Source organism: Lutra lutra, chromosome 9, assembly GCF_902655055.1.
Source record: "Lutra lutra chromosome 9, mLutLut1.2, whole genome shotgun sequence".
In the NCBI taxonomy this organism is placed as follows: Eukaryota; Metazoa; Chordata; class Mammalia; order Carnivora; family Mustelidae; genus Lutra; species Lutra lutra.
This window is the reverse complement of record NC_062286.1, coordinates 118,882,570-118,907,841: the sequence shown is the minus strand read 5'-3', so window position 1 is coordinate 118,907,841 and position 25,272 is coordinate 118,882,570. Positions and strand designations below refer to the sequence as shown.

The window sequence follows — 25,272 nt, the reverse complement described above, 5'->3', positions numbered from 1 at the left end:
AATTTTGTTTTTACAACTGTTCCTTTCACAAGCAAGCCTTAAAAAAAAAAAAGACAACTTCCTTTTTCTTCAGCTCCCACACCCCATTTTTCTTAGCAGACTGCAGTCAATCTACATTCAATAAAAAGTATATAATGCTCATTTTTATATGCACGCTTTTAAACTTTCAAGTTCTGAAAATTGTTTACTGGTTATCTCTATTTAAGGAAAAAAAATAAAACATTTTGGATTAAAAAAATAGTGAAAGTTTACTTCTTATCAATTTAGATGCCTTTTATTTCTTTTTGTTGCCTGATTACCGTGGCTAGGACTTCCAGTACTGTGTTGAATAAATGTGGTAAGAGTGGACATCCTGACCTTAGGGGAAAAGCTCTTAAGTTTTTCCCTATTGAGGGTGATACTCGCTGAGGGTTTTTCATATGTGGCCTTTATTATGTTGAGGGTTTTTAACGTGAATGGGTGTTGTACTTTATCACATGCTTCTTCTGCATCTGTTGAAATGATCGTATGATTCTTATCCTTTCTTTTATTGATGTGATGTATCATGTTGATTGATTTGTGAATATGGAACCATCCTGGCAACCTAGGAATAAATCTCACTTGATCGTGGTGAATGATTTTTTTAATGTATTATTGAATTCAGTTTGCTAGTATTTTGTTGAGAATTTTCACATCTGTGTTCATTAAGAATATTGGTCTGCAGCTCTCTTTTTTAATGGTACCTTTATCTGTTTTTGGTATCAGGGTACTAATGCTGGCCTCATGGAATGAATTTGGAAGTTTTCCTTCCTTTTCTGTTTTTTTGGAATAGTTTGAGAATAGGTATTAACTCTTCTTTATTTTTATTTATTTGAGAGAAAGTGAGCAAGTGAGAGAGAAAAGGAGCAGGGGTGGTGGGGGGAGAGGGAGAAGCAGACTCCCTGGTGATGTGGGCCTCTTCCCCGGCATTCTAGGATCATGATCTGAGCCGAAGGCAGTCACTTAACTGGTTGAGTCACCTAGACACCCCTTAACTCTTCTTTAAATGTTTGGTAGGATTCACCTGTGAAGCCGTCTGGTCCTGCGCTTTTGTTTTTTGGGAGTTTTTTGATTACTGATTCAGTTAGCACTTTGAGTTTTTGAAATGTCATTACCTCCTAGTAGGCTCTGAGAAGTCACTCTTGGACCATTCACTACCAACATTATGTCATTCTGTGGGTATCATGAAAAAAAATCTAAAAGATGGTAACATAGAATATTTGGAATCAGAGTAACTTCAGTAATTATTTTATTCTTATGTGCCTTGGTTTTCTCATGTGACATAAGGATAATAAAATGCTTATCTCATATGGAGTTCAGTGAGATTATAACTTGTGAAGAGTATAGCACTATGAAATAGTGAGTCTCAGCAGATGGGAGTGATCATGGAAAGATTTTGCTTCTAAAACAGACTGTGTATATTAGGGTATGCTGAAGCCTTTATTGTGTGTCTGGTCATGATCTTTAGACCTTTCCACTGACCTGCATGGCAGCCTTTGGGAACTCTTCCTCAGATGCTGGTTTAGCCTGGGAAGATTGGTTTCTGCTCTCAATGTCCATCTGCTGAGGAAAATATTTGTTATGGCTCTTCACCTCAGTTCTTTATTCAAAAACTGTTTTTAAAATTTTAAAATTTGAAATTCGAAGTATGAAGAAGTAAAACACATATGGTAAATAACTAAAACAATACAATAGGTGTCTATAATTGGTCAGTTTCCCTACTACCACTTTCTCCTAATTTAGTTCCTTTTTATGAAGGCCAGCACTTTCAGAAGGTGGAGGAGGGACAGTAAAGTATCTTCCAAACTGAGAAGGCCTACCTCTGAGCAGGGAGCCTGACGCGGGGCTCGATCCCAGGACCCTGAGATCATGACCTGAGCCAAAGACAGACATTTAACCGACTGAGCCACCCAGGCACCCCTAAGATTTTATTTTTAAGTAATCTCTACACCCAGTGAGGGGCTTGAACTCATCACCGCAAGGTCAAGAGCTGCATGCTCCACTGACTGAACCAGCCACGCACCTTTCCCTGGTAATATTTTTTGCTTTAAAATCGACATTGTCTAATATTACTGTAGCCACTTTGGCTGAATTCTCCCTTTTTCCCTTTTTATTGAAATGTAATTCAAATCCCAGTAATTTCACCATTTTAAAGTACGTGATTATTGGGAATTGTTTGTCATCTGAAATACTGTCTCTCCTAGAGAATGTTCTAGGTGTACTTGAGAAGAATATGTATTTTCTTGTTGGTGGTAGATTCTGTATGTTTGCTGTGTCTAGTTGGTTTATAGTGTTTTTCAAATGTTCTACTTTCTTGTTTATCTTTTGTGTAATTATTCTTTCCACTGTTGAAAGTAGGATGTTGTGCTCTCTGTTTGTTACTATTGAATTATATATTTCTCCGTTCAGTTCTGTCAGAGTTTGCTACATAACTTCTGGGCTTATTGCACCTACATTTATAATTGTTTTATCATGTCAATAAATTGCCTTTTTATTATTATATAATATCCTTCGTCTCTTGTAACAGTTTTAAAAAAAAATTTTTTTTTAAGATTTTATTTATTTATTTGACAGACAGAGATCACAAGTAGGCAGAGAGGCAGGCAGAGGGAGAGGGGAAGCAGGCTCCCCACTGAGCAGAGAGACCAATGTGGGGCTCCATCCCAGGACCCTGGGATCATGACCTGACCTGAAGGCAGAGGCTTTAACCCACTGAGCCACCCAGGAGCCCTCTCGTAACAGTTTTTGTTTTAAATTTATTTTCTGGGGGCTCCTGGGTTCCTCAGTCAATTAAGCGGCTGCCTTTAGCTCAGGTCATGATATCGGATCCTGGGATCGAGCCCTGTTTTGGGCTCTGCACTCAGCAAGAGGTCTGCTTCTCCCTCTCCTCTGCCCGTCCTCCCCCACCCCATTCTCTCTCACAAACGAATAAATAAAATCTTTTTTAAAAAATAAAGTTTATTTTTTATTTTTTTTTTAAAGATTTTATTTATTTATTTGACAGAGAGAAATCACAAGTAAGCAGAGAGGCAGGCAGAGAGAGAGGAGGAAGCAGGCTCCCTGCTGAGCAGAAAGCCCGATGCGGGGCTCGAACCCAGGACCTGGGATCATGACCTGAGCCGAAGGCAGCGGCTTAACCCACTGAGCCACCCAGGCGCCCCAAAAATAAAGTTTATTTTATTTTGTGTAATACTAGTATAGTTTCCTTAATTGTGTTTTGGTTACCATTTGAATGAAATACCTTTTTTTTTTTTTTTTTTTTAAAGATTTTATTTATTTATTTGACAGACAGAGATCACAAGTAGACGGAGAGGAAGGCAGAGAGAGAGAGAGGGAAGCAGGCTTCTTGCTGAGCAGAGAGCCCGATGTGGGACTTGATCCCAGGACCCTGAGATCATGACCCGAGCCGAAGGCAGCGGCTTAACCCACTGAGCCACCCAGGCGCCCTGAATGAAATACCTTTTTCCATTCCTTCACTTTCAGCTTATTTATGTCTTTGGTTCTTTTTTTTTTTTTAAGATTTTATTTATTTATTTGACAGAGAGAGATCACAAGTAGGCAGAGAGGCAGGCAGAGAGAGGGGGAAGCAGGCTCCCTGCTGAGTAGAGAGCCCGATGTGGGGCTTCATCCCAGGAGCCTGAGATCATGAGCTGAAGGCAGAGGCCCAACCCACTGAGCCACCCAGGCACCCCATGTCTTTGGTTCTAAAAGTGAATTTCTCCTCTTGATTGTGCCCATTTCTCAGATTTTCCTTGTTTTTGATGACCTTGACAGTTTTTTATTTTTTCAAGATTTTATTTGTCAGAGAGAGCACAAGCAGGGGGAGCTGCCGGCAGAGCAAGTAGAGGGAGAAGCAGGCTACCCTCTGACCAAGGAGCCCCACACAGGGCTCGATCCCAGGAGCCTGGGATTATGTCCTGAGCGGAAGGCAGCAGAAGGCAGACACTTAACCAACTGAGCCACCCAGGCATCCCGACCTTGACAGTTTTGAGGAGAACTGGTCAGATACTTTGTAGAGTGCCCCTCAATTGGATTTTGTCACTTGTTTTTCTCATGATCAGACTGCAGTTACGTGTTTAGGGGAGGAAGACTACAGAAATAAAGTACCATTCTCATCACATCGCAAGGGTACATATGTAATACTATTTATCACTATTCATATTACCCTTGATCACCTGGCTTGAGGTAGTGTTTGTCAGTTTTCTTGATTGTAAAGTTGCTTTCGCCCCCTTTCCATACTGTGCTCCTGGGAGAAAGGTCACTGTGCCGCTGAGACTTAGCCAGTGGGAAGTATTGCTCCATGTCCATGAAGGTGAAGTAGCTATGTAAATCAGGCTTTTTCTGCACAGGGGCTGTGTCTGTTCTCCTCTCATTTATCTGCTGAATAATTTGTTTATATCAGTATAGACTGCTGGATGTTTATTTTATACTTGGGTTATAATCCAGTACCACTCTGTTTATTCTGTTGGTCCTGTTGTTTTCAGCTTTTGCAGCCCTTTCAGTTGGTTCTTTAACTTTGACATACTTCCCTCATTGTGGTTTCCTTGAGTACTTTCTTACTTTCAGCAATTAATAAGATGCTTCAGGGTCATCTTTTATATATTTTCTCTAGTCCTAGAATTAGCCATTTCTCCAAGGGATCCTGATTACTTTTGTAGAGAATGATAATAGAAACCAACATCTGGGTGGTTTGTTGTTACTGTGGGTTAGAAGGCTTTTGTTTTTTCTTTTTTAAGATTTTATTTATTTTAGGGAGAGTGAGCGAGTGAGCAGGGAGAGGAATAGAGGAAGAGGGTGAGGGCAGCCTTTCTGCTGAGCAGGGAGCTGATGTGGGGCTCAATCCCACAACCCTGAGATCACACCCTGAGATCATGACCTGAGCTGAAACCAAGAGTTGGACACTCAACTGACTGAATCACCCAGGTGCCCTGGAAGGTTTTTGCTTCAATTTTTAATTTTTTATTGCTCTCTCAGCTCTCTTAGAGCTGAGTCTGCTGATTTTTAAAGTTCCAGCTGTTAAGCACCTCTGATGGTAAGGTAAGAACTCGTGAAATTCAGCCCTTATGCTTTTCAAAGCCAAATGTAACGGGGATTTGTCTTCCCAGTCTTCCTGTGTGGGTTCCCTGTGCCTGGGATGCCTGGTGTGACGGTCTGTTTTTCTCCCCTCGCAGTACCCAGTACCTGCAGCATCGCTCCCTCCCATGGTCAGCCCTGTGGTTCCATTTAGCTCCCCACCATTTCTCTTTCCTTCTTGCTCTCCTCAGTGTGGCCTCTTCTCTACATTTCCCTGTGGAGAGTCTTTTCTGCCAGTCTTCAGGTAATTTTCTGGGTTGTTTACACTGATGGGTGTTACCTAGTTGTATCTGTGGGATGAGGTGAGGGCAAGGTCCTCCTACTCCGCCATCTTCCCTGGAAGTCTCTTTTGTTTAGTCCCTGTTTAGAAGTCTCTGTTTGTTTAGAAGTCTCTGTTTTAAATGGAGGCGAGGCATTTAGTATATTTACAATTTTGTGCAACCACCACCTCTATCTAGTTCTGAAATACTTCTGTCATTCCAGAAGAAAACTCCATACCCATTAAGCAGTTAGGCTCCTTAGCTACTCCCTGCCTTCCTGGTAATTACCATTTTGCATTCTGTTTCTATGGATTTACCCATTTTAAATATTTCATATATATCGAGTCCTACAATATGTGATGTTTTGTGCTTGGCTTTGTTCACTGAGCATAATCTTTTCAAGGTTGATCTGCATTGTAGCATGTATCAGTACCTCATTCCTTTTTATGGCTGAAGAATATTCCTTTGTGTGTGCATGCATCTGCGTGTGTGCCTGTATGTGTGTACATACCACATGTGTTCATCCATTTATAGTTGAACATTTGAACATCTTAAATGTTGAGTTGTTCAGATGTTTTGGCTGTTGTGAACAGTGCTGCTACAAATAATCATGTACAGCGTTTGTTTGAATGCCTGTTTTCAGTTCTTGTGGGCATATACCGAGGAGTGGAATTACTGGGTCATGTGTAAATTTTGTGTTTCAACTTTCTGAGGGACAGCCAATCTGTTTTCCACAGAGACTGGACCATTTTTACTTTCCCACTAGCAATGCATGAGGGTTCCAATTTCTCCATATGCTCACAGTGATGGAAAGGTTTTTAAGTAGGAGCATGTGTTTTATTGAGAGCACTCTGGCTGCCAGGTAGAGACTAGATGGTAGGTGGGAAGGGCAGAAGCAGGGGGACCAGTTGCCCTGGTAAGTGATGATGATGACTTGGACTGGCATGGTGAGAGAGAAGCAAACAGATGGGCGAGGTGTTCTTGAGGTGGAATCAAAAGGACTTGGTCTGTTGGTGAAGGAGAGGAATCAAGAATGATTCCAGGTCTGGCTAGGGAACCTGAGTGAATTGTATTGCCATTTACTGAGCTGGGATTGACTATGGGAGGTATGGCCTGGGGAGAAATTAAGACCTACATTTGGACAAGAGGCTGAAGGTAATAGTGTGATTTGGCCTTTATTTTATAGGGTGCTGCCCCTTGCTGTGAGACAAGCCCAGTATCTCGCTCTTCTTCCCCTACCTGGTCTTTGTGTCCACAATATGAATTCTTTTGGTTCCAGAACAGACATTGGGCGGAAGGCATAGAGTCTTTGCCTGATGTAGAGATCATAGTTGTGTTTTTCAGTATCCCTCTTGCATACTTTTCTGGGGCTCTTTGTATATGTTGGTCTCCTGACTGCTTGGCTTAGCTTTCCTCCTCCGGCCACTTGGCATGGCCTGTAATTCCTAAGCTGGAACCCAGATCATTTGGTACCCTATTCATGGAATTGCCAGGCTCTCCTGTGCTCTTTTCCAACCACCTTTTAGCATTTGGACTCTGCCCCTCATTGTTTAGGAGGAGGTTGGATTCTATCCCCTGTGTGATTTTCATATTGGGCTAAGGGCAAAAAAGAAAGCACTTGGAGGGCACCTGGGTGGCTCAGTGGGTTAAGCCTCTGCCTTCGGCTCAGGTCATGATCTCAGGGTCCTGGGATCGAGCCCCACATCAGGCTCTCTGCTCAGCTGGGAGCCTGCTTCCCCCTGATTCTCTCTTTGCCTGCCTGTCTGCCTTCTTGTGATTTGTCAAATAAATAAATAAAATCTTTAAAAAAAAAAAAAAGAAAGAAAGCACTTGGAATTGGAGAGGAAAGGAAAGAGGGGTAGAAAAGTCTTTTTTTTTTTTTAAGATTTTATTTATTTGTTTGACAGAGAGAGCGCACAAATAGGGGGAGCGGCAGGCAGAGGGAGTAAGGGAGAAACAGGCTCCTTGCTGAGTGGGGAGTCTGATGTGGGCTCAAACCCAGGACCCTGGTATCCTGACATTCGCTGAAGGTAGAAACTTAACGGTTGAGCCACCCAGGTGCCCTGAAAAGTCTTAATCATTGTCAAGATTGTTCCGTAGTGCACAAGATAAATTAACCCTGGGTTTGTTGCCTCATCATTCATACTATTGTTTTTATGTCCCTAGTAAATAGTGCTTTTACTAGTCATAAACACAAGACGAAATTCCTGTTTCTATGAATTGAAGACAAAGGAGTCTTTTTTTTTTTTTTTTTGCATGAAAACAGGTTAATTATTAAAGAAGTGATTACAGAATGCCAAAAATTGCTGGATTCTTGCTTTTGTTGCACTTGTTAATTCAAGATAATGTTGGTGAGATTCCGAAGAATAGTTGGCATGTTCAGAACACTATTCTACTTGGCTTTTTAATGATAAGGATGTTCTTGGCTCAATATTTCTTAGAGAAGTTTTAGAATGCTTTCATTCTGGAAAATTCTCTGGCATCAGGTATGCTGGGTTTAGTTTGCTGCCTGAAGATCGTTCTGTGAGGAGATGAAAGACAACTAATTATACTCAAATACATAAGCTGACTATAGGCATGGACTGAGCTAGCCAGTGCACTCTATCCCCCCGCCCACAGTGCTTGCTTCAAGGAAGGAACAAGTCAGGTTAATGGGAGTCCCAGAGGTTATTTCTGGGTGATTGTTGTTTGAACTATTCCAGAAAGATATGGAGAGTGAAGCTCTTGGTAGGTAGAGACCTCCATGTACAGCCAAAGTACACCCCACCTAGAAATAGTAGAGCCAAGAGATGGATTCTGGTATCATCATTTAGGCCCTGAATCAGGCCACTGCTGAAGCTAGTCTCATCCCTGGATGTTCATTGCCTATAATTTTATCGTTGTTGCATAAGCCAGTTCTGGTTGGGCTATCATTTGTAGCTGGAACACAGTTGATGTTCATCTAATCCAATCCCTTGACTCAAGGCTGACTTCGGGAGGCTAACTGATATGTCCAAGGCCACTCAGAGCCATGGAGTACAGGTGCAGGTAAGAGCAGGAGGGAGAAAACCAACACTGAGGTAAATGCTGATTTACTCTGCTCTATACTCTGATAGTTGATTTGGCCATAGATCCAGGGAAATTTGTGGGTTAAGTAAAAACATGAATATACAACTTCTGAGATTTGAGCCAAAATGAAAGAAGTTATTTTCCCAGTTGGGTTACATACTTGATAAGCATGTTTATCAAGAATGAAACATCTAAGGGTGATGGAGATTCTGAACTTATTTGCTCTCTCAGATATCTTCTCTTGTTCCACTCTCATCATTTACTGTTTTTCTGGTGACAAATTTAAATAAAAATCCCATTCTTTTACCTGTTTCTTAGGAAGCAGGTTCTTTTTGAAATTTTCTCTGGTTTTAAGGTTAGATAGATAGATGGGAAGAAGGAGGGAAATGAGAGTCAGGGTGGCAAAGAGTGAAAGGCTCTAGCATACGGAAGTCAGGGATATGTGGTAGGAGTCTTTCCAAAGAAGGGACTGAGGCATAGTCAGAAAAGTATGAGAGTCCTCATGGGTATGGATAGATTATTTGCCTGCATATAACCAAGAGTGTCTCAGTTTTAGGACCTGTGACTAAAGGGACAGTAGGCAATGAATCCACCTAGGAAAGAGTGGGGAGTTTGGTTGGAGCTGATAAGGCAGCCTGGAACAGACTGAGGCTGAGGCCCACTGGCCCCATTCGTATTCCTGTGAAGTTTGAAGTACAGAGTAGGCCTTAGTGCAAAAGGGAAATATTTATATTTCTCTCTTACCGATTTAAGTACTTCAATCTTGGCTTTGGTTAGAGGATTTGAGGTTATTCCTGGTGGCACATTCCATATACTTGTCAGTTCTAAAATAAAGAAGAATTTTATGATATGAGTTGAAAAAGAACAATGATCTCGTTGGGTTGTTTTAGCCACAGTCAACCGGCAGGATCTCTGGTCAGTGTACAGCTCTAGGAGAACTTGTTCCCATGCCCATTCAATGGACAGGTTCTAGACATAGACTCTCTTAGTCTTGTGTGTGTGTATGGGTAAGTTTGCAAGGATCAGAAATGACCCCAGAAATAACTGGAAACCTGGTGGGTATTCTATGTTCAGAGAATAAGTATTAAGAGACATGTAGGCATGTCTGCCTTCACTAACTTAAGAAGACTAAAAGACCCTACTATTTTGGTGTTATTTGCAATATTTTGAACCCCTCTAGAGTTCATCACAAGTATGTACAGGTGGTATTCTGTACCATCATCTCTGGATGGTTGTGAAGTTCATGATCTCAGTCTCAAGTGACTCAAACTCCAGCATCTCTGTGACTAGGTGATCCAGGTCCAGTGGTATGATGATGTTGGTCCTGAAAACCCCCTAGTGGGCAAGATTTCATTAGGACCTATAGAAGAGGCATTTAGATTTAATTTTCATGTTTTGGCATCTCAAGATTCTGAAGTCCCTATCTGAAGACAAGAAGTGATTTTCAGTCTGGATGGTGATTGAAAGATACTGTGCTCAGTGCCAGAGTACATTCTGCAGTGTGGTTTCACAGTCTTGTCCCTTATGACTCTTCTAAGTGTTTACATTACTAATTCCACATACCGTTAACGGCAGACAAAAATTTCTTCAGAACCACGGGCATTATATCTTGCACCTCATCCTCCTGGAAGAGATGGGAAGAGCATTTTTTCAGTGTATCTTGGATGCCTCTGACATGTGGGTTCAGTGGAAGTCTGTTACTGAACAAGACTAGGTGGAGAGGTGGAACTCAGTCAATCCCTTGGGCCTCTTCTGCCTTAGGGGTTTTGATGCCTTAGGTGGCTCTTTGAACAAATGTTTATTGGGTTCCTATTATGTTTCAGACAGTGCTGTAGTCACAGCGGTGCAGCATATTCTTAAGACAGATGCTGAATTCAGTATTGGGAAGGCCTGGTTGTTTCTGAGCCTGCCTCCTCTGTATCCCCTTCTAGGATCTCCCCAAATTTGCTTCTCTCTGCTGACATTCTACTTAACTTTCCCCTCTTCAAAAGGCCTATGATGCCGTGATGCCTACCTTTGATGCATCCTGTTTCCTCTGCCTGGTACCCACTTTGGGTACCAAAGTAGTAAACCGCTCCTCCTTCAAGGCTAAGTACAGATATCATCTTCTCAGGGAACTCACTGTCTGCCTCCTAGTTGGTGGTCTCTACTCTCATCTTCATGCTAAATCGACAACTTTCTGCATAAATCTTGTGTCTTCTGTCAGGTGGATAGTTATACAAGGTTAGGGACCGTGCCTTCCACAGTCCGTCCCCTGCACAGAGCCTGGCATGTCTACACAGCTGCCCAGCAGTAAAGATGAGATGAAGGATCACTGGGCTTGCGACACTCCCAGAGTCTGTCTCTCAACTGACTCCTCTTTATCTCAGGGCTGACATAGAAGAACAACACCTGTAGTCACCCATAGCTATAAGGTTGTTCACTTCTGGGTGCCCAATGTATATGCCTCTACAGTGTATGGCTACTTGACTCTTCAAGATTTACCTGATTCATTAATGATTTTAATTTGTCTCTGTCTTACCACTTAAACTTGAGAGTCACTCTTGGAGTCAGGGATCTCATCATTGTTGTATCCTAGGGCTGGGCACATAGTGGTGCTCACTAAACATTTGTTGAATAATGGCATGAACATGTGTAAGACCAAGTATCTTAAAGGGGGTGTGGTTGGGGAACTTCCTATGAATTTCCTGGAGCCCACTCGCTGGGCCCTACCCTCACTTTCCCCATTTCCCCACTTCCCAGGGTCTCATCTGATGATCCATGTGCTCATTCCGTAGAACATGGGTTGAGAACCACTGATGGGAAGGGTGAGGCTGTGGGAGGCTGGGTATATTTTTGAGCAGCCCCCATGATCCCATGCAAGATTAGAATCTAGATTACCTTTTCATCCTTCTAATGGACCCTAGAACTTCCTTGTATATCAGAATCACCCAGGACACTAAAAAAGCGTGGATTTAGGACTTCCTGGAGTCACTGACTGAATGTGGGACTCCAATAATGGGCTTTGGGAACTAGTTTTAAGAACTCTCCAGAAAGGGCTTAGGTTTGGAACCTATAGTGCCATTCCACATTGCATGTGTGATCTAGTCTGTGTGACCTTTTCCTTCCAGAGTCCTTGTGTCACTGAGCATATGGCCCTAAAGTAATTTCTCACATATAGATATTTTGAAAATTGAATCCACTTACAGCCTCAGGGGGTGTCACCGAGTGTTCAGAGCTGTCAGGAAACAGTACAAGGAAAAATTATTTTCACATAAAAAATATTAACCAATTCTAGAATTTAGGTATTAAGTCACTTCTCAAAGCCACTTATAAAATGTCAGATACAGAGGAGAAATGAATTTTAAGGTGAGTAAAGCTCCATTTTGATTTTCCTATAATTATGCATGTGATTTCAGTTGTGTTCTTTTTTTTTTAAAGTGTTTTTTTTTTTTAAGATTTTATTTATTTATTTGACAGAGACCACAAGTAGGCAGAGAGGCAGGCAGAGAGAGGGGGAAGCAGGCTCCCCGCTGAGCTGAGAGCCCGATGCAGGGCTCTATCCCAGGACCCTGGGATCATGACCTGAGCCGAAGGCAGAGGCTTTAACCCACTGAGCCACCCAGGCACCCTCAGTTGTGCTCTTGATAATTTGTTTCTATACTGACAAATGACAGGATTTTGTAGTTACAGACAGTACCTCTTAACCTTGATGTCTGGTATCAGTTTGTCTTTCAAAATCTTGCAGTCATGGGAGAGGATCAAGGTCTGCATTCATATAAAACAAACATGAGTTAAAAATAATATCTTGACCTGGCCAATCTGCAAACGTATCCCATTGTGATATGACCAGCAAGATCATAGGGAAGGACAAGAACGGAGACTACCTGGTCTCAGGAGACAACCTATTTATCTCTTCTGCCCTGGTGGCTGAGCCCACCAGCCTCCCTTGTCTTAGGGACACCCAGGCACTTGGGCCTGCAGGGATTTGATGTTAGCTCTCTTTACCATCCAGGCCACTCTTCTTTCTTAACCTTCGTTCCTGTTAGTTCCTCCTCTCAGCTCAATCCTGATTTGTTACTCAGTACTTACTTTTTTCCCAGTAGCAAAACTATCACCATCCTTTTCCACAGTGACCCAGTAGGTGGCTTGGATTTGGTTTCCTGACTGGAAGGAGTAGACTATTTTGGTGATGCTTGCAGCCAGGTTATTCATCTGTTGTAAAGAAGTCATCATTTAAAATATGGAGAGGAAGAAGGACTGCAGAATGTTGCCTAGTGAGATACTCGGGCATCACTCAGTTCATTTATTCAATATTTATTGGCCCTCTAGTACGAGTTGCTCACCTAGTGGGTCTAATTCCAGATATTTTCCTATAGGTCATTTCCTTTCTCAGAAGGACAGGAAGGCATTTAACATGTAAAATTTTGCTTCTCTGTTACCCTTCAAGCAACTTAAAAAACCATTTCTTTTTGTGCTCTTGTGACCGCTCTGTACTTGATCATGTTGGGACACTGTTAAGGAAACAACGTACATTGCTGAAACTGAGCCCGGCCCATAGAAAGTACTCAGTGATTATCATATCCTTGTTATTACTGCCTCTCTTCTCACTTTCGGGGCCAGAAGCAAATGACTACCTCCCATGTGGATAAACCCACTCCCTAGTTCATACCGTGGCTGTGGGTCAATGACTTCTCTGGCTTTGGTTCTCTGAATAATGGGGATAAGAACCCCAACCTCCTAGTACTGTTGTGACAATGCGAGGACATTCATTATGTAAAGAAGGCACCTGGCTTTGTCCTTGGCATAAAGTAGGCACTCAGAAAACCTTTGTTCTCCATGTCCCTGCTCTCTGTCAGTGTTAATAAAGATCCATTTACATGATCGTTAAGGGAAAATCTGCATCCCACAGCATTTCCTCATATTTATCTCTGGAGGAATGTTCTAGAACCCACTTCCTTTTTACCTTCTTTCAGGGTTTGACAGACTAGGTTTACACAAAGAGGAGAATGGTGCCAGGGGCCATGTAGATGGTGCTTACCTTGACAGAGCTCTGCTTGGCACTTTGAGTGACAATTACTTTGAAAAACTTAGAAGACAGAGTTAAGGAAATGTTGGCATTTTTGGGATCTGGTGGCAGGGGACCTCCAGGCACAGGGACTGTACCACTGCTAAAGAGGGCTTTAGCCTAGAGAAAGAAAGGCAGAAGTCTGTGTCATCATGTGTGACTAACAATTCCGGCTGAGATTTCGAGGAGTGACGTGGCCCCCTGTGAGCACTGCAGTGGATGAGAATGATGACAGCAGTAGACCTACCCAGCCTCCGTGTTAGGGGCCTATGGGAACTTGTGGGGTTTGTGGAGACTGGAGAGTAGGAACCTCTTATAAAGGAGGAAACACTGCTCTGATGTAGTCCAACTTGGGCCCACCAGGCTTTTGATTGTCTAAGAGAAGCCATAGAACCTCACTTTTCAGGTGGATTCCCCTATTTAAGGGTTCTTTAAGTAGCATATATTTCATGAGTTCAGGGATGTCTCTGTTGTAAGCATAAAGAACACTTACACAGTAGGAGATAGAAAGACCTCGTGTGGAAATCCTGGAGCTTTTAACTTCGTACTTGAACAAGCCAGTAGCTGCAGGTGAGAGGAAAGAGTATATAGAGAGACCCCTGCCACCCCTGGGCTCTTGGTGGCCCCGCCCTCCAGGTGGGGGATCAGTGTGGACACCTCTTGCTTTCTTGCTCCCAGGCAGAAAGCTGGTACCCTACTGGCTTTTCCACATTTCTGGGAGGAGGCTTCAGGGAGGAAGACAACACAAGGGCTTGGCCCTATTCTTGTTGTGCCAAAACCTCAAGTGAGAGGAAAAGGCTTGTTGCCCAGGCCCCAGTTTCATCTACTCTGGGACTTGGAAAATGTTACTAGTTTCCTGCTTTGACTGTCTTGGCAGCCACTGTCCCACTATGTCCTCTCATTCCTGTCTCCCAGATATATATGGGGACATTGGAGGGAATTTTTGCTTCTCAGCTTCCCTGGAGTGAGGACTGGGAATGCTCCTTGCTCCAACTCTATACACATGTGCACTTTGCAAACCACTTGGGTGGTAGGGTTAACAAAGAGACTTCTAAGGGTCTCTACCCAGCTCTATCCTAGAGAATGAGTCACAGTGATTCAGAGAAGCCTGTAGGTTGCCACATTTTCTGCCATGAGGGTGCAGAGGTTTGAATGCTTGGAGGTACGTGGTATTGTAGCTCACAGCCCCATACTCTCTGCTCTGTCATCTGGTGGGATCCCAGAGGAGCCCTCCATTGACCCATGAGCCTCAGGAAGGTCTGGAATTTGTACTCACAGTTCTTGCATTCGTTGAAATCACTGAACTCAATGTCACACGATTCTGATTCTTGAAACTGTGAAATTACCACCAGTTAGCCTTGCCAAGGAAGTGCAGCAGGCCTGTTCTCCTCCTCATCCCAGCTCCTCTCCCCCTTCTCCCCGTTCTCCTTCCCTTCTTCCAGTCCTATTTCTTGGACTTCTCTTTGACAGAACTCATCCTCTCCCTCTCCCAGCCAGAGGCATTATCCTGTCCTGCTGCTGGGTCTTTGGGGCCAGAAGGCCTGACTGATTATTTCCTTCTTGAGTCTCTCCCACATCAGGCTACATCCAAGGAAAGGGCTCCTCCCTGTCTTTCTCCCAGTGACCTAGCCCTCTGAGGTGGTGCTTTCCTCTTTCTTAGGACTTACATTTTCTTCCATGGCGACTGTCAACAATTGAGAAATGATGTTGTCCAAAGGTAGAGGCACAGGGATGGTCCCTGACAAAGTACCTGTGAGCCTGGGAAAGATGTGGAGAACCATGTGATTTTTGCATTTCTAGATTTTGCCCAGACATTGGGAAAAAACCCATCTACCGATGAAACAGCTGCTTGATGTCCTGCTTCCTAATTTGTGCAAGCACCTGAGTCCTTTTGTCTACAGTTTCAGTCATTAAGGAAGATGCAGCGATACCTGCGAAGACTGCCGATGCCTGACATCTGACCCAGCAATCCCATGCAGAGGGATTTATCCTTCAGATACCCATTGAAAGTGAACAGACGGGGCGCCTGGGTGGCTCAGTTGGTTAAGCAACTGCCTTCGGCTCAGGTCGTGATCCCGGAGTCCTGGGATCGAGTCCCACATCGGGCTCCCAGCTCCATGGGGAGTCTGCTTCTCCCTCTGACTTCCCCTCTCATGCTCTCTCTCTGTCTCTCAAATAAATAAATAAAAAGAAAAAAAAAAGTGAACAGACTTGTCTGGGACCTTACTAGTTGGAGTTGGATACAAAAGTTAATAACTGAAAAATACAATACTTCTTTAATAAAGGACTGTTAAATCGCATGCCTCTTCATAATGGAATGCTAGGCCGTAAAAAAATGAAGAAGCTATATATGAATGCAACAGATTCCAAGTTCTTTTTTTAAGTGAAACAATCCAGAGTCCAGAAAGGTGTATAAAATATCTGCCCCTTTTAGTGTGTGTACACATACACGCAGCTGCACACATACAACATTGCTGAAAGCCAGCAGAAGAGACTAGATTCATTGGTTCTTTCCAAGAAGGATAATTAGCCAGTTGGCATCAATGGGTGGGAGGAAGACTTTTCACATGGCTTTTCGTATCTTTTGAATTTTAATCTAAGTAGATGTATTGCTTATGCAAAAGGAACAAAATACAAAGAGTATGTCTAGCATAGTACAGGCAGAGTAAGAGAAGACAGTTTTCAAACAGTGGGCTGTTCCCAAACAGAGACCCCTCTCTGAGCCTCCATTTACAGACCATTCACACCATTGGATTGGCCAAATTCATCTCTAAGGGTGGCATTAGTGGGGACATTCTGGCACACACTGATCTAGAAAATGAGAAAAATGGTCTTACGTACATTTCCACTATCTGAAGAGACACTTTGTTGACCTTGATGTCCTTGTCCTGGACTTGGAGGTTGACACACTGGGTGTTGTTCGTGGAAAGACCAATTTTCAGGGTTACTTCCCCATGTACTTGATATCCCAGTATGCTGACTACAGGTCCTGCTAGGCTGTGGAGAGCAAGATGCAGGTGAAACCAGACTTGGCTCCAGGATGTCCCTTAGGCCAACCAATAGGCATTTGGGGAGTCAGCCTTGTGTGTTTGTCTAGATTAATTGAGAGAGGGAAAGTTTGGTGCTTTCCAGTGAGGATGCCTCAAGGTTGGCCTTCCTCCTCTACACAGGATTCAGAGCTTGGCTCATGGGAGGTTGTTGGAACACAACCCAGATCCTCGCCATTGTGACTGGGGTCCTGTCGAATCCTGTGAGAAAACTCCAGGAGATGGAGGGCAAGAGTCTTCCTGGGTCAATGCCCAGAATAAACATGGGAGGATCTCTGGGGTGTTTTCAGGTCCTCCTTTAAGATAGATCTGATAAGTGTGGAGAATCCTTAACTTGCTCCTGTCATTTAAAGCTAAGAGATAGTGTCTGGGGCGCCTGGGTGGCTCAGTGGGTTAAAGCCTCTGCCTTTGGCTCAGGTCATGATCTCAGCGTCCTGGGATCGAGCCCCACATCGGGCTCTCTGCTTAGCGGGGAGCCTGCTTCCTCCTTTCTCTCTGCCTGCCTCTCTGCCTACTTGTAATCTCTGTCTGTCAAATAAATAAATAAAATCTTAAAAAAAAAATTTAAAAAAAAAGCTAAGAGATATTGTCATTTAAAGCTAAGAGATAATCATTGTTTTTCACTTGTTTCACTTGATTGCCTACATGTAAATCACATCTCACATGTAGCCCGTGCCTTGCACATAAATCTATATCCTGTTTGTAGTTGGATCTTGTGGAAGGTATAAAAGAAGTGATCGTAAGAAATAAAGACGTCTACTGATCATCAGTCGGTAGTCCCCCCATCACATGGGCCCGATCACCAGGATCCCCACCTCGCAAAGGTGACAGGAGGCATTCAGTAAACACTGATAAAGTCACTCTCCTCACCAGCCTTCAAGAAGTCTTTTGTTGGTGTCCCCAGGCCTGCGTGTAACAAGATGCCCATTATAGTCTACGCTTCTGTGCCCAGCATCCCCAGCTGTCTGTTGCGTAGGTGACAGCATAAGAAAAACCCACCATTTACCAGAGCCACAGGTCTCATTAACGCCGGATGTTCTGGAGAAGACAAATAGTTCTCCCTGATACTGCTAACTGTACTAGTTACAAATGTGGGTTCTGAAGACACAATGCCTAGGTTCAACTCTGTCAGCTGCGTGACTTTGAGCAAGGTTTGTAACTGACTTTGTACTGGTTCCCTAGTCCAGAAATAGGACTGCTTTTTTGACGAGGTCGTCAGAAGGGTTCAGGGAGTTCAGAGTGCCTCAGCTGAGTGCCTGGCTGGAGCTTACTCAGTTTTTAGTGCTGTGTGTGTTAGTCCAAGAAGCCTTCTCCCCAGTGTGGATTGCCTTTCCCTCTCATGTCTTCTTGTGTGCCTTGGGCTTGCACTGTTAACCTGTTTCTCCCCACATGCTGATGCTCGATGAGGCCAGGGACCGACATTAGTGCTCCTTATGTGCCCAGCATGACATCTGGTAGGGAGCTGTGTATTAAGTACCCACTAGGTGGATGAGTCCTCTCCGTCCCCCATTACTGCCTCAGACTGTGGTGTTTGTGGAGTGCGCTGATTCTCCTCGGAGATTCCAGATTATTTGGAGTCATAATACCAGTGTACATGTCATTCTCTGAGGTTTCTCTCTTCATTGCCCATGTATAAAATTGTGCAGATTTCACATGGAAATCTGGATTTCTGGCTGTGCTTACACTATTTGAGGATGGGGCTCCATGGGGTCATTCTCCTGCTTTGGTCCTTTGGGGCAGAGGAGAGAGACAGCTGTGCCTGGTGTCCAATTTATCCCATCCTCAAGCATCCTACCTTATTCTGTGTTGTCTCTGCCTGACCCTAGGACCCTGGATCTTAAGTCTCTAGTCTGTGCTGTCCCAGTTGACTGCTTTGAAAACATACTCACCCTTTTCCACCTATGATGGCAGTAGTTGTGGCTTGGACAAGGATCCCACCACCTGTCATGGTTGATGTCATGTTTTCCACAGTCACGGCTTGAACATTTAATCTGCAAAGTGACAATATCATGGGTCAGTCCTGGCTCCAGAAATCAGCCTGGGCAGCAGGAGAAATACCCTCGAAGCAGCCAGTTAACAACTTACCAACCCATCCATCTCTGGGACTCCCTAGCCCTCTTCCCCACGCTGCTCTTTAAGCTCAAGAAATCATGAACATATTTCCCAATGAAAGGGCACCCTTTCAGCATAGAACTAGAATGTTGCTTCATGAAAATGTGGTTGTCCCTTTCCATGAGGTTGCTGGAGGTTGAACTTCAGTGTCCCCAAACAGCAGCTTTCTTCTTGTGCCAGACCTTAGGATTAAGGAATCACTTACCCTATCAAGAGGTCTTCTATGTTAATATTTCCCAGCAGGCCTGTGACTGCATCTCCCACGCCTGCTGGCAGTGCATTGTTCAGCATGTCCTGGGTGGATTCTGTGAGCTTGCCGGCTTGTTCACCCACATCATTCAGGGGCAGGAGGAGATTTGCAACACCAAGGGTGTCGACGAGTCCTTTTGCAGGATTCTTCTCTGCACCAGTGGGTAGTAGGCTGCCCAGATCCCCTGGGATCCTGAAGGCGTCAGTGACCTTTGAGAGTGATGGCAGTGGGAGCTGTGAGGTCAGGCCACCACTTCCTTTGCTCAGGATGCCACCAAGAGCATCGCCTCCAGGTAAGCTGAGGACTGCATTGTTGTTTAATATAGACAGTAGTTCGGAGTTAGACACCGTGGATAGCACTTTTCCAATTGTGCCAGACAGAAGTACCTTCTCACACATCAGCTTCTTCTGGATCTTTGGGGGCAGGACGGTGTTCATATCTGAAATGGGTCAAGAGACATGATCCTGCTGTTGGCTGTGCAACTGATTCAGCCAGAGGAAACTTCCCAGCTGGAAAACCAGCACCTCTGAATTGTGAGGCCCATAGGTCCTATATGTCATGCCTTCTGGATAAATCCATCCCTGCCCCTGCCCCCCACAGGACATCCTGCCGTTGCAGAGATAACCTGTCTTCTGTTAAGAGTTAACATTTATTAGCACCTACCTGAGGCCAGCCTGGTGTTGAGTATGTTACTCTAAAGCAGGCTGGGCATGGCATGGAAGGACTTAGTTTAGTTTTTGAGCCCAGTAGCCCTGAGTTTGTAAGGTCTAGACTCTGTTCCTAGAAGTCCAAATGGCCCAAAGCAGGGTCTTCTCTTTCCTGAGCCCCAGTCTCTGCACCTGTCCAGAATGCATGATAGAGCCTGCAGCATGGGCTGCTGGGGACAGGACTAAGGAGTTAAGCCGATTTTAAGTGCAGAGTAGGGTTGAGGTGGCTAGTGCAGAAGTGGTGGTGCTGATAGATCTGGACTCTTCTGTCTCCATCTGTGTGATTCTGTGCAAGTCTCTTCTCCAGGCCTCATTTCCTCCTCGTGGGTCATTGAGAGGTCTTGCCACCTTTGACAAATTGCCCACACTAAGAGGACACCTGCATCAGCGCTGATCCTTCTGCAGCATTGTTATCATTAGGGTGGAGGAGGTGCTCACCATTTCTTTGTGTCCACGCTGGAGGTAAGCAGGGCAAGGGGACGTGGACTCCCAGAAGATGGTGGGGAAGGAGAAAGGGTCAAGAGCCAGCTTGGAGAGCCGGGAAGTCATGGGAGTCCTACCCTGTCATACTGTTCTCAGTGGCCTGAGTAAGAAACTCAGAAGGGGAACTGTTGCATCTGGGTGGTGATGAACCTTACCTACCTCAGCAAACAAGTTAATTGGACCAAAGTACAACAGAGTAGCAGGAAGAAGTTCACGGGTACCAGCCCTGTTGAGCTGATGAGCCTTGGCTTTTGGGAGCCTTGCTGCTGCCTCCCATGCGTGGTCCTCCACACTCTGCAGAGCCCTTGCCTGTGGAGGTTGATGTGGATGTGCAGAGAATTTCCCACGAACACCACAAGACCCGCACAAGGGTGTTCAGGTCAGTGTTGTTTGGAGTAGCGGAGAATTACACAAAATGGAAATTAAATAGATGCACATTATCGAAGATTCATCTAGTAGAATACCATGGTGAAAGTGAATGGAAAGTCTTTCTCATTAAACATGGATGAATGACCTCAGAAACAAGATTGAGACACTGCAAGCAGGTTACCTTTTGGGAAACTTTATAACATGTAGTGCAGTTCTTAATATTAAGAAGAAATAGCCACTTACCACAACATATAGAGAAATAGCAAGGGAAAAATAATCAGGCCAGAGGTCTCCTCCAGAGGTGGGAGGAGAAGGGGAGGAAGGGAGGGAGGCCACCCTGCAGCCCTGCAGGAGCCCTGGGGCCTTCAGCCCTATGGCTGGGTTTTATTCCTTAATCTCAGTTGTGTCTACAAGAGTATTTGTTGTATATATCGTTTATGGTTTTTGATGTCTGACAATGAAATTAACAACCAGCACCACCAATCACTGTTTGTTGGGTACACAACTATTATTTTTTAATTTTTATTTTTAAAGATTTATTTATTTGATATATATTATATATAATATGACATATAATAAGATATATATTATTTGAGAGAGAGGGCATGAGGAGGGGGAGGGGCAGATGGAGCGGGAGGAGAATCTGAAGCAGACTCAGCACTGAGCAAGGAGCTGACATGGGACTCGATCTCGCAACTCTGAGATCATGACCTGAGCTGAAATTAAGAGTTGGACGCTTAACCGACTGAGCCACCCAGGTGCCCCCACAACTGTTATTTTTACCACTGTTGAAACTTTTCTATATATTTCAAGGATTTTGTCATAAGGCAGGATGAGGGTAGGCAGAGAGGAGGAAATGTTCCTGAAGAGGCAAAGCAGTGGATGTGTGAGCTTGTGGGCTAGGCACTGTGATCATTAGGCAGGCACTAATTCCCCTATGTCACCCTGTCCTGTCATCCTGGAAGGCTGGCTGCAGAGGCCAGAGCTGCAAAAGGCCATCACGGGTTGCCTTATGGGCTCTCCTCCTGGCCTTCATTTGCTGATGAGTCCTACTCCTTTCTTGGTTTCCAAAAAGAGTCACTTCTTCGCCAAGCCTTGGAATTCCTGAGCTCCTCTGCTCTCTGACCCTAGGAGATTGCTGGAGGACAGAATGCCACATCTTTGAGGGGGAGGCTGAGACTTAGCAAGGGTGTGAGAAGGGAGCTTGGAGAGAGCAAATCTGGTCAGCGGGTTTGGTAGTGGACCTGGATTTCCCATTTCCTGCCTCCTTGTCAGCCAGGTTGATGTTCTAAGCACGTGGGGGTGTTGGAGATGAGCTGTAGAGCGCAGCCCTGAGCAGCTGTGGGAGCTCCTGGCAGTGTCCAGGCGATGAAGGTCCCATAAAAGGCAGGTAACCAGACATTTGGCTGGATCCAAGAGTTCCCTTCTCCAGGGTTGCTTCGGCCAGTCCTTTCCCATGTGTGGACTACAGACAAGCGCTTCAAAATCAACTTGGAGCTTATTAGAAAACCAGGTTTTCAGGCCCACTGCAGTACCGTTCTACCACAGTGTCTGGAAGTGGAGCCCAGGCAGTTGTTTCGTTAACAAGCTCCCAAGGCGATACTGATGCATTCTCCTTATTGAAGGTATAATTAGCTTTTGGGCTTAGAAATGAGAAGTTTGTGGGAGGGGGTGGAAAATCAAAGATATGCAGGTGAAACAATTTTTACTTACATTCTTTGAGGTTGCTTTGAGACAGTAAGTACTTGGCCGAGGATAGACACCTGCCTCCTAGGGTCCTAGCTTGATGTTTTCTAAATGGAGGGGCTCTCTGGGAAGTACGGAGCAGTCTTCCAGTTAGATCGAGAGGGCCTTTTCTGAAAGCCTCAGTGGCTACTTGATCGACCGGAAGATTTCCCAGCAGTAAAGACGGAGTCTGCAGGTCAAGTGCTCCTGCCTGGACGGTCAATGTGATGACCAGGGCCCAGAGGGTCAGCATCTTGGCAACTGATACCTGCAAAAGAGAGCTTTGTCAGACACAGAGTCTTTGTCAGAGTAAATGGACATCAGTTGGTCTAAACTGTCTACACAACCCTGAGAAGGAGGATATATCCTCATTTTACCAGTGGTGAACCTTGTGGTACAGAGTAGGCAATGTTCTCACCTGAGCCCACTGGCCAGCCTCCAGCTGGTAGTTTTGCTCAATCAGGACTAAATCACCCAATCAATCAGTTCCAGGCTTGGCACCATCTACCCCTTTGGTCATTGGTCTGTCCTGGCATTTCATCTCAGGGTGCAGAGGCTAGAGCTACCTTTATGTCAGCATGACCATGTCAGGCCTTCTCTCATCTTTTTAAAGCCTGTTCCCGTGTTCTCGGAGAGCACAGGCATGGTCTGATGGTGGCATTGGACCGTCCTCACTGTTGTGTTGGCTGGCACAAAGGAGACTTCTCTGGGTGTGGATTGATGATGGAGTTAGCACATTTACCCACTTTCTGTCACTTCTTCTATTGCAGGGAACTGGATGGGCGTATTAACCACAGAGCATGTGGCTTCTTTTTATTTTTGGCCAGGGATGAGCAGCCATAGCTGTTGTGGATGTGTAAACTGGTAAGACTTGACTTTCCCTCTCTTTATTGGGATGTGTCCATACATATCTACTTATGGAGTACTGGTCAGTGTAGGTACTGATCAGTATGCTAAGCCCTTGGTCCCCAACATCTTATGTAATCCTCACAGCAAATCCAGGAACTAGATAATACTTACTACCCCATTTCCAGCTGAGGAGACTTAGCCTCAGCAAGAAGACAGAAAGCTGGGTCTATGCAGCAGAAAATCCCTGTTTGACTCTGAGCTCAGGTGTGTGACTCAAGGGTAGCTTCCCTTCCTGGCCATCACATTCCTCCCTTACAACGATTCTCTCAAGGCTTCCTCTCATGTTAAGGTAGTAGGGAGATTCGTGTCTTAGGGTATTTTCCCTCAGCGAAACCAGTAGACTCTGGAGTTCCTGTCTGCTTGCATTTTCTTACCTTGTCAGGTTTAATAAGATTAGGCTCAACAGGGCGCCTGGGTGGCTCAGTTGGTTAAGTGTCTGCCTTCTGCTCAGGTCATGATCCCACGGTCTTCAGTGGGGAGCCTGCTTCTCCCTCTCCCTCTGACCTTCCCCCTGCTGGTGCTCTCTTTCTCTCTCTCAAATAAATGAGTGAATAAAATCTCAAAAAAAAAAAAAAAAAAAAAGCTCAGGCTCATTGACCTGTGCCCTCGCCATGCCTAGGCATTGCCCAAATCAAACTGCCAGCCATTTACCAAGACCGAGAAGAACTGCTATTGCCCAAATGATGGGAAAGACATAATGGGAAGTCAGTGACATCTTTCACATTGAATTTGTTAGACTTTAGGAAAAAGCTCATTACTTTGTCATTATTTTTCTCATTTTACCTTCATCTGTGAGAAATTGGAATTTGGTGTCTAAGGCAACATGTAGGTGTCCTGTGATGGAGAAATAATAAAATTCTCTGCCTGTGACTGAATTTGTGGCACAATTGTAAAGACATTGTTTTGAATGGCATCATTCAAGAATCCCAGGAAAGATCCCCCATTTAAAAAAAAAAAAAGATTTTATTTTAATTAATTTTTAAAAACTTATTTAAGTAATCTCTACGCCCAATGGGGGGCTCGAACTCACGATCCTGAAATCAAGAGTCACATGCTCTACCGACTGAGCCAGCCAGGTGCCCCAAAAGATGCCCCATTTTAAAAAGCAGTTGCCTACCAGGCAATTGTTAACATCTACCATGCTAGGCAGAGTGCTGTGCATTTCAGTAGGGAAGGGGCTTTGCTAAGGAGATGATCAACACAAAACCCTAGGTATCAATCCTCTGCTAAGCTGCCTTATACTTGTTCCAGCCTCAGAGTTTTGACCTTTACTTTCGTGAATTTTGATTTAGCAAGTTCTTACCTTAGCCAGTGTTGATGGGTCTCTGTTGATAGGTGGACGTTTCTGGAAGCTGTCTCTCCTCTTTCTCTTGCTTGTGAACTGTCAGAAGCAAAGCTGTATCTCATTTTATAGTCCTGTGTCTCTCACAGAAGTTGTCAGACATGAAGGGACATGATCCAAATGTGTTGATAAGGGTGGCGTGATACAGGCTGACTGCCAAGATAAGCACCTGCTAATGGCTGCGACATTTGCCGGTGTCTTTCTCAGGGATGTTCAGGGTGCTTGGAACAGGCCAGGTATCTGTCCTTTCCTTATTTTAAACCTTCACAGGCCTGTTATCTTCTAGCTGGGGGGGTGCTGGGTGCATGGCAGAGGGGAAGGCCGTGTAAGGGTGCCAGGTGCCAGCCCAGTGGGACACCTGTTCTGGTGTTGGGACCATGCCCTCACCGTGGTCAGCACTCAGCAGTGACCAGTGCTAGGGTGGGGATGTGAGGGACAGAGTGTTTAGAGACAGCCTTCCTGTCAAGTGACTTTTTTATATCGGATGTATGAGATAAGAAGGAAGCTCTGGATGCAGGATGGGAACATACACAGTGTTTGCATCCGCTGAGAATATGCATGTGTGCCTGGGGAATTTTAAGCATAGGAGTTCTAGAATTTGCTCAGCCCTCTTTCCTTTCCCTAATTGCACTTGGGATAAAACTTGAACAGAGTCTGTAGCCTGGTGTGGTGCTCATTTGTATTCAAGAATTCTAGGGTTTTTCTCCTCTGTTACCTCATTTAATGACCCCTAAAACTCTAGAGCCTGTTCACTGGGCCTCTGGCTCCTCCTCCATTTTAGAGAAGGGCCTAGTCACCTGTTAGGTTCCTACCACTCGAAATTTTGTGATTTTGTACATCCTGTATGATCAGTGCAAGAGTCTGGGAGAGAGAGAGAGATGA

General features: G+C 44.6%; 1 protein-coding gene across 1 annotated transcript; it reads right to left on the bottom strand.

Moving 5' to 3' along the window:
• Nucleotides 1–7,522: 7,522 nt before the first annotated feature.
• Nucleotides 7,523–24,406, bottom strand: LOC125108176 (vomeromodulin-like). The gene is made up of 15 exons (XM_047743616.1): nucleotides 24,352–24,406; nucleotides 22,128–22,407; nucleotides 18,811–19,294; nucleotides 18,383–18,484; nucleotides 16,288–16,443; nucleotides 15,114–15,204; nucleotides 14,723–14,780; nucleotides 13,940–14,010; nucleotides 13,420–13,566; nucleotides 12,471–12,593; nucleotides 12,079–12,146; nucleotides 11,586–11,616; nucleotides 9,963–10,023; nucleotides 9,144–9,223; nucleotides 7,523–7,872 (listed from the first exon to the last, which is right to left on the bottom strand). The coding sequence occupies exons 2-15, from the start codon at nucleotides 22,390–22,392 to the stop codon at nucleotides 7,849–7,851; spliced, it is 1,761 nt and encodes a 586-aa protein (XP_047599572.1). The 5' UTR covers nucleotides 22,393–22,407; nucleotides 24,352–24,406; the 3' UTR covers nucleotides 7,523–7,848.
• Between the last annotated feature and the right edge of the window lie 866 nt (nucleotides 24,407–25,272).

Excerpts from the sequence above, each read along its gene's own strand:
- LOC125108176 (XM_047743616.1), bottom strand. The coding sequence starts at position 22,392 with ATGCTGACCCTCTGGGCCCTGGTCATCACATTGACCGTCCAGGCAGGA. Across the intron at positions 11,617-12,078 it reads CCAGACATCAAGGTTAAGAG|CTCTGAACACTCGGTGACAC; the intron begins GTACTGTCTGTA and ends GTTTCCTGACAG. Across the intron at positions 9,224-9,962 it reads ATTTTTGTCTGCCGTTAACG|AACTGACAAGTATATGGAAT; the intron begins GTATGTGGAATT and ends TCTTTATTTTAG.